Below are 14,844 nucleotides of genomic sequence, written 5' to 3' on the forward strand. Positions count from 1 at the left end.
CAAGAAATGAGCATAAAACGCTCCCCTTTGTCTGAGGTAAACTGGCCTTGTTCGAACACCACTTCTTCTGCTTCTTCCTCCTCGTCTTGTAGACACACTGTCCTTCTTCTCTCTCTATTAAAAAAAAACCTTGGCTTCTTCTCCTTCTTCTTCTTCTTCTTCTTCTTCTGTCCTGCAGCTTCAAGGAATAATCGAATGGTCAAGATCCTCCGTTCTCAAAAACACTCATTCTTCAGAGTCAGTGGAAACTTGTGTCATCTGTGCTCAAGTGGATTTGTAACCAGGAGTCCAAGAAGTTCAAAGAGTAAAATGATTGCAAGAAGTCCTCTTTTGTATCGTCATTCGCTGGAGGAGCTGAACCATGAATTGCCTTAGAAACTGAATCAGGAAATGCTGGGTTTTACATGTCATTCCTGGCTTCTTGAACGATGAAAGGGGTCTCTTTGTAAAAATTGCCAAGGATTTTAACCCATTATTCTAGTTGCCAAAACAATTATTATCATGACAAATAGAATAGCATTATCATAATCATTGATACCTTCAATAGACAAATATGAAAAACAAAAACAAAAATCTTTGAAAATTCAAGACAGGACCCCATAAATGGAAAGAAAATTATTAATATAATACAATATAATACAATATTGTCACGAAATGAGACTAAGAGGGAGAAAACTAAAAAATAAAAAATAAACTTCAAGAAATAAAGCAACGTCATTAATATCTTCCAAGAGAACCGCAAATACTTGACCGTTTATCGTCTTATCTTAACAACCATTACTCAAGGAGCATAGGACACAGGTTCACCTTTCTAAAGTGGTTGCTCGGTGTCGAGACAACTAGAAACGAAGATCTTATTTTGATCTTATCAGGATTATGTATGTGAATATACACAGGAAAATAACCAAGAAAGGCGTAAAAGGTAACGAAGAATGAATTACGAGACAAATGAATAGAGGAAGAAGATGAGTAAAACTAAGAAAATTTGAGAATGAGTTACCGGCCGCGTTCACTAGCGTCAACCGCGGGTCGGTAAAAAGAGCAGCGAGTTGCGTTCTTTAGCGAGGCGAATGGGTCGCCGTTTTTAAGACCGGCCGGCCAGGATAACCATAAAGAGGTTTCGTCCTGGTTTGTCACTCATTCACATATGTTGTGCAGTGGTCAGAATATATATATATATATATATATATATATATATATATATATATATATATATATATATATATATATATATATGTAATGTGAATGTATGCAGACAATTTAAGTATGTCGCCTTACGTAAAAACAAAATATTTTAAGCAATGGATTCCGGATACTGTAGCTTCCTTCTGTGTTCCCAGAAACGTATAATCGATTAGGCATCTAATACCCAAGAATCTACAGTTATCACCACCAATCTTTGCCAGTCTTAGTTCTCAAAAACACAAAGCAAACTAGAATAACTTTTATTGACATTATCCTCATCGCCATTCTCTCGCCTTTCATACCCGAGAAACGAATTCGAGAAGTGAGGAAATGAAGGAGAATAAAGGAGACACAGCAAGTGAGGAATCGCGGAGTGAGGAGTGAGGAGAAGTTGAAAAAGAGGGGTGGAAAGGTCCTGAGGGGAATCCCATGGCATTTTCGGGGTCCTAATAGGATGGGAAGTATGGAGAGAAGGATCCCTCTGGGTTAGAGAGGGAGAGGGGAAAGTGGATAATAAAATGTCATAAAAAATAGCGGAGGACGATATAAGAGGCAATAATGGTCGGGGGGGAAAGGCTAAGATAGAGAGAGAGAGAGAGAGAGAGAGAGAGAGAGAGAGAATTTTAAAGTTCACTGTGAAGAAAGCGTAGATGAAACTTTAGGAGAATGTGAGGGAAATATTGTTTTTTTTTTTCTCTCTGAGAGAGAGAGAGAGAGAGAGAGAGAGAGAGAGAGAGAGAGAGACTAAAAACAATGCTAAATTCATTGTCTGCCATATGACTATAATTCATAGTTTAGAATAACTTGATTATATCTGATAAAGACAGAAAGATAAATATTGATGAAAAAGACATGAATATTGTATTCTCATAATAAGTGGAAAAGCTGCAAATATTCCAACACCACCCCCCCCCATCTCACTCTCTCTCTCTCTCTCTCTCTCAATCAGATTAGGATTCTTCAGCAAGATAGACAAACCATAAATAAAAAAAAAATAAAAAAATATTTGGCAATTGCTTGCAGGCAAATGTTAAAGCACGCAATTAGTTTACTCTGGTTAATACTTATATCTCTTATCTGTTTGTAAGATTTACGTCCATACGTACATGCATACATACATACCATGTGATCCTATAAATAGGTTCTGAAACCCATGCCCGAAGATACCCCCGTCAATGCCCAGGTCTAACTAACTGTAGAGTACCGCCCCCTGTCATAAGATATCATTTATCGGCGTCCGAAAGCCTTTCAGTCACATCAAAGAAAGAGAGAGAGAGAGAGAGAGAGAGAGAGAGAGAGAGAGAGAGCTTCTCTGATAAAAAAAATACTATCTAATGAGCACTCTATAGTAGTGAATATTCTTTGTTTATTCACCTACCCAAATACATTATCAAACCCCAACCAACGCCCATTATGAGGTCATTGACAAATCAAGGAGAAGGGTTGGGGGGGGGGGGGGGTTGGGGGGGGGGGGGGTGGCTCTTTTCTGTTCTGGGGACTAGGGTAGGTGCCCATATGTTGCTGGGGGGAGGGGGGGGCGGAGTGGGCGAGTTGAGCTTCCAACCCTTGTTTGCATTGTAGTTATAATTCATTCAGAATTATAGGAATCGTGATTTTGAATAATAATAATAATAATAATAATAATAATAATAATAATAATAATAATAATAATAATAATAATAATAATCTTCCTGTGAAATTATCAATAATGATAAATAGAATTTATCTCATTAATGAATTCTTTCTGAGACAGAGCATAGACATTCAAATAAGAAGTTTAAAAGATTCACGAATATACTAACTATTTTTCTCTCAGATGTCGATAAGAAACTAACACCTGTTGTAACTATAGAAAAATTTTACAGTGTTATAAGTAACTTTATAGACACAAATCATATTTGATATTAGAGTCAAAAGCAAATATTTATGGCTAATATTAGAGCACTTCCAAACTAGCTTTATATCCCTCAGCTAGGAAGACTTACAGCTAGTTTTATATCAGCTCAAATTCTCTTTAGACACCTTGGGTAATACAGATTTATAGCCAGCATTATAAATAATAATTATTCGATTTATACAAATGAAAATGTAGTTGTTTTATAGCTATGACAGCCCTGAAAATATCAATTTATAGCCCATATTATACCACGCCACAACTAACGCTCCATACATCAAAAACAGCGATTTATAGCCAACATATCACTCGTAAAGCAACCTGACTCTTGGGTAAAGAAAATAAATAAATAAATAAGTTCATACTTCACATTATAACCCTGCTAAAACCAACTGTACAACACTTCGGCCCTTACCAATTTATAACCAAGATTACATATCCCGCCAAGAGCATCATAAGCTCTGACAGTTCATGAACGTCTCTCTCTCTCTCTCTCTCTCTCTCTCTCTCTCTCTCTCTCCTCTCTTTCTCTCATCTGTCATCCTTTCGCATTGGTTGATCTATGACAATCTCACCTCCGGTCCATTAAAGATTCACTTAATCACCTGTTGGCACGAGGTGCCTTGACTTACGCGTGGATTTTTGTGGCGTTGCTTTCTTTCCTTTACTTCCACTGGTTCTGTTTTCCTTCATTTCTCTTTCCTGTTCGTTTGTCATGCCTTCATTATCATCTTTGTTACATTATCTCTCTCTCTCTCTCTCTCTCTCTCTCTTTTCTCTTTCTCTCTCTCTCTCTCTCATTTTAAAATTACCTGTAGCCTAAAAAGAAATCAAGAAAAATATATCACTCTTACGGTCACTTTTGGTGTCTTCATTATTCACTCTCTCTCTCTCTCTCTCTCTCTCTCTCTCTCTCTCTCTCTCTCTCATTTTAAAATTACCTGTAGCCTAAAAAGAAAATCAAGAAAAATATATCAACTCTTACGGTCACTTTGGTGTCTTCATTATTCACCTCTCTCTCTCTCTCTCTCTCTCTCTCTCTCTCTCTCTCTCTCTCTCTCTCTAGAAAAAAAAGCTAACCTCAGAGCTTGTCGACAAGGGTGTGGATAGGCAACAGGCGACGCATAATCTTGATGAGATACAAGAAGACGGTGCAGCATTTGGTCTATGCTTGTTCACCAAACATTAGAGCGAAACACAAAAGGGTAGAGAGAGAGAGAGAGAGAGAGAGAGAGAGAGAGAGAGAGAGAGAGAGAGAGAGAGAGAGAACGCATCACAGGGGCTATAAGTGTTGATATGTGTATATGTCTGTGTATAATGTAACCCCCCAAAAAAATCCTAATTCAAAAGGTGTGCCCTTAAATATCCCAATGTGTAACCCTATCCTCAAAGTCTTTTGTTTTTATTTGGGATCAAATAAATTCTTGGCGTCGGGTTGCATACCTCCTATAAACAAACAAACAAACTAACAAACAAACAAACAGATAACAAAAGAGGTTTCTATTCGTTGCCTGAAATACTCGGAATGCGGGACAGAAATAAATGAAGAGATCTTAAGGTTTTTTCAGGATTGTATTTTTAATCATAATGTTGGTGTGCTCTCTCTCTCTCTCTCTCTCTCTCTCTCTCTCTCTCTCTCTCTCTCTCTATCAATCTATCTCTCTCAGAAAGAGTATGTGCTAATTAATATCAATATTAATCTTTCATTTACATACACCCATAAACAATAAAAAATCTTCAGTTTTATTTTTTTTATATATTCGTCCTCACCTCCAACTCTACCAAGATACTCAGATGGTACCACGTGTCTCTTTAGTACTTTTATTCTTATTCTCTTCTTCTGCTCCTTCGTTTTTTTTATAAAGAATTATGGCTTTCAGTTTAACCCTCGATTGACTTCGACGTAGGTGCCGAAAGGGTGAAATCTACCCGGTTGTAAATCGCCTTCAAAATATGAGAGTATGCAGGATATACAAGTGATAGTTGGTGAACGAGTAAGCACTGGGCATGTAAGGCCATAACTGTACTTTGTAAGTGGCAGGAGGTAAAATATATGATCCACTCTCTCATTTTTTTAGTATGTTACTGTATACAGGAGATAAAAGAGTCTGTTTACAGGTAAGGAGAAGGTTACAGAGGCCTGTAATTTACCTGTGAGCTGTAATACACAATTATATCATTATTACAAATTATTTTCCAAATTGGATACAAGTATAATGTCTGTGGATGACTTAAGCTATCCTTACAGTTTATTTAACTGTATAAGAGATATGGAGGATAATATACAGGTTAAAATTATAAAGCCCAGCAGACTATCATATAGATACTTTTTGTAATCTACAGGTGAAGGCACACAGTATACACAGAAGGCATTATATATGTAAAGAGAGCCAAATACAGGTAAGAGTTCGTTTGAAGCGAATCTGTAATTTACTGTAGACGGTAAACTGGTAAACCTACAGAACTTCTTAATTGATATTTATACCAGTTAAGAACACGCCATGAATAATTTGACTTTAAAGAAATTACCAGGTGATCATTTCTAGTCAAAGATAATAAACGTTAATTAGGTTGAAGTTAAAGACAGTAAACCATAATTATGTTGAATTCCACGCCAAAACAAACGGTACTTTCGTTGAAGCCAAGGAACTCTTTAAAAGAAGTGAGAGTGAAAGCCAAGGTCCTTGGTGAAAGCAAGCATAGGATAAGATCGCGTGCAAATGCTCACACACACATACGCACACACGGAGGGAGGAGAAGGTCGCTTGCGCTCGCGCGCACAAACAAATGCACGAACGCAGTGTAAGTATCCATTTATAATCGTGTTTTTGGCGGGCTTGGCAGTTCCCGCCTGTCGGAATGTTCGCGCCACGGCTGTTTTTTGCTCATTAACGCGGGAAGCTGTCACGTGTAATTGGCACAAGAAAACGCGGGAAACGACACTAGGAGGAGGAGGAGGAGGAGGAGGAGGAAGAAGAGGAGGAGGAGGAGGGCGGCGCGCGAGAGCGCCCAGGGGCATTTTCAACCCCTTTGGCTGCTGATGCTGGGATTGAGCCCCAGGGGAGGGAAAGAAAGTGGACAGGTCTCGAGAAGTTGGAGGTAAGAGAGAGAGAGAGAGAGAGAAGGAGAAGACAGTTGACAGGTCTCGAGAAGTTTGGAGGTGGTGAGAGAGAGAGAGAGAGAGAGAGAGAGAGAGAGAGAGAGAGAGGAGAAGACAGTGGACAGGTCTCGAGAAGTTGGAGGTGAGAGAGAGAGAGAGAGAGAGAGAGAGAGAGAGCCCCAGTAGAGGGAAAGAAAGTGGGCAGTTCTCGAGAAGTTGGAGGTGAGAGAGAGAGAGAGAGAGAGAGAGATGGGCAGTTGGTAGGGACGGGAGCAGAGGTGCTTACTAGGTTTCTAAACATATGGCCCCTTTAATCCCAGTTCTAAACCAAGATAATTGGATATATTTTATACCTTGTAAAAATTTGATGTTGCCAATAAATCCCAAATAAAAAAAATGCCAAAATATTAAAAGAAAAAGCTAACCTACAAAGTGTATGCATACATTTTGACGCTGTGTCTTACTGAAATTTACGCCTCCCATAAAACTCTAAGTAAACAAATATCTGACACAGAATAATGTATGAATAAACTAAATGAATAAATTTTGGGACATTATCGTCATCCACTATCTCGCAGAATATTGGAGTTCCTCTCTCCACTGCTACACGAATCTCATTATACTTCAACGCCCTTTGAAATACAGTTCTCTCTTCTCTCTCTCTCTCTCTCTCTCTAAATGATCACTATGTTCCCCATCAGTCTCTCTCATCAAGAAGGCTCCTGCTGCATTCCTTCATCTTATTTCGTACATAAATTAAAACCACAAATCAAAGGTCTTCCCTTTTATCCCCTGACATCAAAAGACGAAACGATGACCAAGTAAAAACCTACAGAGAGAGAGAGAGAGAGAGAGAGAGAGAGAGAGAGAGACGGGGAGGGGGGTGATTGCTAAAATATGACCGAGAGAGAAAAGTTTTTTTTTTTTAAGAGATAATTGTCTATTTTTGCTCATTACTTGAGAGTAAGTAGTGATTTGAGAACTCTGTAAGGTCCGTCGCTATACCAGTGTGCTTGTGTATATAAAAATGAATAAAGACTAAATCTCACTAATACTGGGCTATTACGAAACGTCAACGCAGATCAAGACGAAAACTTGGCTATATTTAAAAAACATCAAAAGAGAAGACATACATCTGACTGGACCATTTTTCCTGTAAAAGTGACGGACTAGAATTTTTTTTACCTATTTGTGTTTAATCATTGTAAGATAAAATCTGCTTGAATTGTTCGATTACGTTATGGAGCGTGTAGATATGGATGTCCTTATTCTTGACTTTCAATTTATGACTTTTAAAACTGTAAATTAGTTTTTTAACTTTCTTTAGTAGACCTTCATACGACTGCTATTTTCCAGCTTATTACCTGAAAAAAAAAGAACAGGACAACGTATTATCCAATTGTTCATTAATTTTGCTAACTTTCAAAGAATGTTGAAATTCGCTGATACTATTATTCGTTAATTGGGCTAATTTTGAATTATTTCTTCTATTGGTTTAACTAATTTTGAACGGATATCTAAATTCCTTAATGAAAATATTATATAATTTGATAATTCTTCAATAATTGTTAAATTCCATTCAAAATAATCCACTGATATTTTGTTAGTTTTGACAACTTATATCTCGTTTACAAAATCCGTCAACAACTTTGTGCTCATTTTAAACAAATTCTAAACCTTGCAATAAGCAATTGGGATCAAAATCTGCCAGAGATTAGAATTCACGATCCCCTAATTAGAACACTCCCTTATCAATGGAGTCACCTTCACGAGACCCTCCGATGGGAGATTACAAGATAAGACGATCAGACACTTCCTTGATTCGCATGCAACGTTTATTTAAGAGTCCCGATTTTCTGGGTTTTAGTGTCGAAGACAAACAATATTTCGTGGCTTTTAAATTAAGAGCAATTTGTTTGTTTTATTGGTTTAACGTTGTGGTAATCAGTCTTTCCTGGAATTTAGTGTCGTTCTATGATTCGATGGAATTTAATATTGTAATATGTTGAAAATTTATGCAGTTTTTACAGAAGGGCAATGCTTTCTGAGAATAGTTTGATCTCTCAGTACGTATACTAATATTTGCAGTAATTGATCTCTTAGTATGTATACTAATATTTGCAGTAATTGATCTCTTAGTATGTATACTAATATTTACAGTAATTAATGTCAAAACCTACGGATATTTTGGATTGTTTAACATCGTGGTGTTACAATTTCTAGTTGCTTTCTCGTGCGTGACCTCAACCTAAATAAACATTTTCTTGCACTTGTCCTCAAGCCAAATAGAAGTTTTCTTGCACTTGACCAAACACAAATAGATGTTTTTCTTGCACTTGACCTCAACCTAAATAAACGTTTTCTTGCACTTGAACCTCATCCTAAATAAACGTTTTCTTGCACTTGACCTCAACCCAAATAGACGTTTTCTTGCACTTGACCTCAAGCCAAATAAACGTTTCCTGATGCCTGAACCTGAATATGCTGACGTTTTCTTTGGCAAAATTTAAATAATGTGAAAGGTTCCTACAGTGAAACCTTGACTTAGGATGTGATTTCCCCGACGATCAACCCAGAATTAAGAACAATATTTGCCATTTTTAAATCTTACGAGGCATCATCTCGAAGTGAAAGCCCGTTTGAAGATAAGACGACCCCGTTTTCAAAAAAGTATCAAGGTCTTTTATTCGTTTCTTATCCTAATCGTATCTAGTCTGTCATTACAACCGCAAAGGATATTTCCTTAACTGGGAAGATAATGATGTTGTTTCTATTTTAAATGGTGACTCGAAAATACAACACCCGTATGCAAATTACCCTGGAGAAAAGCAGGGCAAAGAGACGCAGAGACGGACAGACAGACAGACAGAAGGTTCCGAGCAGCGTTGCCAAATCCACTTCATGAAGGGAATGGGGGGGGGCAGCGTTGCCAGTTTTCTCACCTCCAAGATAAGAGTGTTTGTCCTACTCAATAAAAATAAATCCCTAATTAGCTGGACACATTCCTTGGGTCGTAAACTAGGGAATAACCCCTTCCTTCGCCACTCCCCTATCTACTCCTCACCTCCCCATACTCATTTCCTCTTCCCTGGCTAGGCGGTTTATTTTTACATACGAAAATGTTTTTTTTTTTTTTTTTTTTTTTTTCAGAAAGGATGGCCTTACATCACCCCGCCATGATCTTAAAGAATACACGTATGGGACACGAGTAAGTTATGAATTTTGCGCTTGCATTGGCAGAGCTGCGAATGATCTTGGTATCTGGCATTGGTGTGAAATGGTCTGTAGTCTTAAAAGACCTACATATCTCTCTCTCTCTCTCTCTCCTCTCTCTCTCTCTCTCTCTCTCTCTCTATCTCTATATATATATATATATATATATATATATATATATATATATATATATATATATATATATATATATATGTACATACACACACATATATATATATATGTATATATATATATATATGTATATATATATATATATATATATATATATATATATATATATATATTATTATATATATATATATATATATATATATATATATATATATATATATATATATATACGGTATAAAAAACACTGTATCGTGCTTCTAAGTAATCAGGAGGAGGATCCAGAGTATTATGGTATTCTTGTTTTTTCAAGACGAAATATATTTGTATATATTCCTACAAACATATTACGTCTTGATAAACAAGGATATTACTGTGGATCTTTCTATATATATAATATATATATATATATAATATATATATATATATATATATATATATATGTGTGTGTGTGTGTGTGTGTGTGTGTGTGTGTGTATGTGTGGATGTGTGTGTTTTCTTTTAAAATATATACCAAGATTGTCAGGAGACACCGATCTCTACTGATAATCTTGATCAAAAGATAAAAATTTATAAATGATAATGAGGCCTATAAAGCCACACCTGAATACCCACAACACGGGGAAATACCCACTGGGGCCAGGTAAACACCTGTATCGATCCCCCAGGGAACTTAATTAGGGCCTGGGATGACACTCTCAGAGCTCCCTAACCCAAGGGAGCGTGAGGCACCACACATGGGGGGGGGGTCCCAGGGAGGTCCCCTGGGACATCCCTACCTGGCCGGGAAGCCTAATGAGGGGCAGGTAAAACACACCTGAGATTCCCGATTGTCCCTGCCCACTGGACCAATTCAGCCTAAGACGGGGGCCACTGAGAGAGAGAGAGAGAGAGAGAGAGAGAGAGAGAGAGAGAGTCTTAAAGCCAGCCTTTAACTGAAGGAGAGAGAGAGAGAGAGAGAGAGAGTTTTGAAGCCGGTCTTTAACTGAGAGAGAGAGAGAGAGAGAGAGAGAGAGAGAGAGAAGAGAGAGAGAGAGAGAGAGAAGTTTTTTAAAGCCAGTCTTTAACTGAGAGAGAGAGAGAGAGAGAGAGTTTTAAAACCAGTCTTCAATGAGAGAGACAGAATGAAAAGTATAGTTTAAAATCAGTCTTAGAACTAAGAGAGAGAGAGAGAGAGAGAGAGAGAGAGAGAGAGAGAGGAAGGAAGGAGTAAGGAGAGAGAGAGAGAGAGAGAGAGAGAAAGGACCACCCAGGTGAGAGAGCTGAAGAGGAGCGAGGAGGTGTCCTCCTCCTCTTGAGCACAAGACGTGACGATCAAGCACTGTGTCCTCTTGTTCGGAACCGCTCACCGGATTGCCCGAGACATATGGAAAGACGCCTAAATGCCTCGTGCGGGGGCGGGGGTAGGGGGCGCTGGGGGGGCGAGTGTTTAAAGGCACCCTTTCAAGTCTCTTTAAGAGGGAGATTTACGCCGTATTAATTCTCTTTTTCGATTGCCAAAAAGTTAAAAAAACAATAAGTGGGTGTCTTGTCTTCAGGGGAAGACGAATTCAAGGAGGTTGGGCGAATTCGCATTTATAGATATAATTCATGTTGTATTTTCTTTTGTTAATAAAACTGCATCGGTGACATTAACTGAATACAATCGTAAAAAAAAACAAGGTAATTCTCTCTCTCATTAGTAAGAATTTAATTATTCCGTCAATAAAACTGCAGTTTTTAATCTTATTTCTAAGAAATTTTTAATCTTATCTCTAAGATGGGTGTGTACTGTCTTAAGTAGTCTTTCAACTGATGTGATAAATTAATGGATATGTCATTTCTTGAAATATTTAATGATAAATCTATACATTCTTTTTATATTGGGAACTAAAATTAGTCTATATTTCGTCTTGTTAAGTAAAATTCTGTACTTTTTAGATACTGGGAACTAAAAATATTCTATATTATGTCTCTTTTTAAATAAAAATCTAGTTTTTAGATGCTGGGATCTAAAAAATATTGTTTATTTTGTCTTTATAAATAAAAATCTATAGTTTTTAGATGGTGGAAACTAAAAGTATTCTATATTTTTTCTTTTTAAATAAAAATCTATAGTTTTTAGATGCTGGGATCTAAAAATATTCTCTATTTTGTATATTTAAATAAAAATTTAAAATTTTTGGATTCTGGGATCTTAAGATATTGCATATTTTGTCTTTACAAATAAAAATATATAGTTTTTAGATGTTGGGATCTAAAAATATTCTATATTTTGTCATTTTAAGTAAAATAAAAATATAGTTTTTGGATGCTGGGGACTTAAAATATTGTATATTTTGTCTTTTAGAAAAAAATTCTATAGATTTAGGATGATGGGATCTAAAAATATTGTATATTTTGTCTTTTAATATATAAATCCATACTTTTTAGATGTTGGGATCTAAAAATATTCAAAATTTTGTCTTTTTAAATAAAAATCTGTACTTTTTGGATGCTGGGAACTAAAAAATATTCTATATTTATCATTTTTAAATAAAACGGATTCTTATGGAAAATGATAGCCAAGAACGACAAATTAATTAGAATACATTCTACTGAGGAAATCGTCTATTTCCTAAAGTCCAAAAATATATCCTGGTTATAAATAATGGAAAGTCTAGACTTTTTCTCATACGGCTAAAAATATCTATGACTCGCCTTTAAACAAGAAACTCTATTTCTCTGAAAGTCTAGGGTACCAAATTAAATAAGGTCGCCCATTACACTTGCCTCCATATAAAAAAAACACTACCTGAATTCCAATCAAAAGGTTCCAAGAAGAAGCACTATCCTGATATTTTGCCCATTTGATTTTAAGTGAGTTTCTCTCCTGTTTAACTTTGCCTAAGATAATATTCGACGAACCCAGTACACTTGTAGAAGCCTACACAACTTTCCAAAAAGACTTTGTTTTAAATCCTGTGATATTATTTCAAGAAGAAGAAGAGGCATTTAACAGAGGTAAACAAGAGAGGAACAAATAGTTCCCGAATACAACGAGGAATTAAAGCTAACGTCGACCTTATATAAAAAAAACACACAGACACACCTGTGCTCTCTCTCTCTCTCTCTCTCTCTCTCTCTCTCTCTCTCTCTCTCTCTCTCTCTAAACGAGCGACGTCGACGCTGCAAGAATCTGCATAATCACGCAGGACGGGAAAGAGCGAATTAAACAGACGCCCCAGAGAAAATTGCTTGGCAAAATAGCCAATTACTTTGCTCATACTGAAGATTGGGTTGGACGACACGTGCAAAGGCAACAGGAAAACAAAAACAGAAAACAAATGAAGTATGCTGAGAGATTCCATTCGTCCCTTTCGACAACAACAACAACAAAATTAAAAGGCATTTTGAACAAATATTCAATCTAGTGGCTGAAAAATTTCAACTCAATACTTTTCCTTTATCACAAAAACAGAGAGAGAGAGAGAGAGAGAGAGAGAGAGAGAGAGAGAGAGAGAGAGAGAGAGAGCTTTATCTGACGACAGTGGTATCCTGATGTTATGTAATTAAATCTTAGAATTTGTGTTTTTAGTAAATCTTAAAATTTGTGCTTTCTTACTTAGCCAGAGAGAGAGAGAGAGAGAGAGAGAGAGAGAGAGAGAGAGAGAGAGAGAGGTGCCTGACAATGACACTAAATAGACACACTCGTTCTGATGATAAGTTGAGCCATATACATTCAATGTCATAGAGAAACATTTGACGAATGGGAAACAGGGAGACGTAGTGGTATATATGTAGGGGAGGTAAAAAGCGTACGAGGTGGGAGGAGCTTGTGCAAGGTGTGGCGGGGTTACCACCTCATTAATGTTCGAGTCGTGTCACGGTGGTTTGATCGTGAGTGATGCCTTATTGGCGTCTGCCATTGATATGTGATGGCGATTTATAATTGTCTGTGGCGTGTTTATGTTTCTTTTATTATTTTTAGTTTTTAAATGTGATGATGGATTTCGTTTCTTTAAACCCGTTCCTTTAAACTGACAGGTTATTGGGGGTGTGTGTGTATATATAGTATATATATTATTGGGATATATATATATATAAATATAGCTATATATTATATATATATATATTATATATATATATCTATATATAATATATATATATTGTGACATAATACTTTTCTGGAGATTATTGCAACAAAAATCAACAATTTTACATCAAACTTCATGCAAAACAAAATAAAAATAAAAACCAATGCTTAACCAGAGCAATTTATTCCTGGTGATTAGAAATTCTTCTCTCGATATAATGTGGTTCGAATCACACAATAAGATGTAGGTGCCGTTGCTAAGTACTACCCAATTGCTTCCCAGCTACGTAAATAGAAATCTAGGAGAGCTGTGAATCAGCTCAAAGGTCTGGTTAAACCAAGATATACTTAAACCATAACGTAATTCCTCGTCTGAGAACACTTACCTTCCCGAATGTCCTGGCGTAAGTTCCCGTGAGGAGGGAATGGAAGATGATGATGGTCTCGTCCAGATCCCAAATGTAAACTCTCTCGACTTTGTTTTCTGGATCTGGGGATGGGTTGCCCCGCCTGGATCGGCCGTTTCGAGCTCTGGACGCTGTGAGAAGAATAAGGAAAGGAAGTTAAGGTATAAAAAGAGAGATTTCTTGACGAGGTCATCCCCACCACATCATCACAAACCCTCAATATCCCAAGTGTTCATCAGAGACCCTATCAGTGTATACTATCTAAAACCATATGACCTCGGAGAGGTCACACCCTCACGACGCTATTGGGTCGTAACGACCTGACCTTGTTTCGAAGGGGGTTAGAGGAGCCCCCTTGAGGAACCTCCAGGAATCTCCGTGACCCGAATGGAAGAGAGAGAGAGACAAGAGGTGCGCAGTTTTGGGAATTAGTAAACAAGAAAAATATAATGAATTAGGGCCAGAGGATGTCTGGGGGTAACAAAAGAGTGGGATAGGATCAGAAATGACTACATAAGGGGGTCAACTAAGGTGGTGGAAGTATCAAAGAAAGTGCAGGAGGGGAGGCTGAGATTGGTATGGACACCTGTTGAGGAGAGATGAGGACCACGCTGGGAGACATACTATGGGAGTGGAGGTGCAAGGAAGAAGAAAGAGAGGGAGACCAAGAAAGAGATGGAAGGACTGTGTGAGAGGAGATTTACATGAGAAGGAATTGATGAGGCAGAAGTGCACATAGAAATAGATGGAAACGGCTTCATCCGAAACGGCGACCCCATATAAAAATGGGAAAAAGCTGGGAAGAAGAAGAAGAAGAAGAAGAAGGTCGTGAGCAACTAAAAGGATAACTAACCTGAGGAAA

The 14,844-nt window shown here is 37.2% G+C and overlaps 1 protein-coding gene across 5 annotated transcripts in view; it reads right to left on the reverse strand.

Moving 5' to 3' along the window:
• Positions 1–14,844, reverse strand: part of LOC135205047 (eyes absent homolog 2-like) — a 200,429-nt gene that overhangs the window by 15,684 nt on the left and 169,901 nt on the right. For all 5 annotated transcript variants that reach the window (XM_064235315.1, XM_064235312.1, XM_064235313.1 and 2 more), the window contains one exon: positions 13,962–14,113. In XM_064235315.1, the coding sequence (XP_064091385.1) occupies positions 13,962–14,113 (152 nt within the window). The remainder of the gene's footprint in view (positions 1–13,961; positions 14,114–14,844) is intronic.

The sequence above is a fragment of the Macrobrachium nipponense genome, chromosome 48 (assembly GCF_015104395.2).
Source record: "Macrobrachium nipponense isolate FS-2020 chromosome 48, ASM1510439v2, whole genome shotgun sequence".
NCBI lineage: Eukaryota > Metazoa > Arthropoda > Malacostraca > Decapoda > Palaemonidae > Macrobrachium > Macrobrachium nipponense.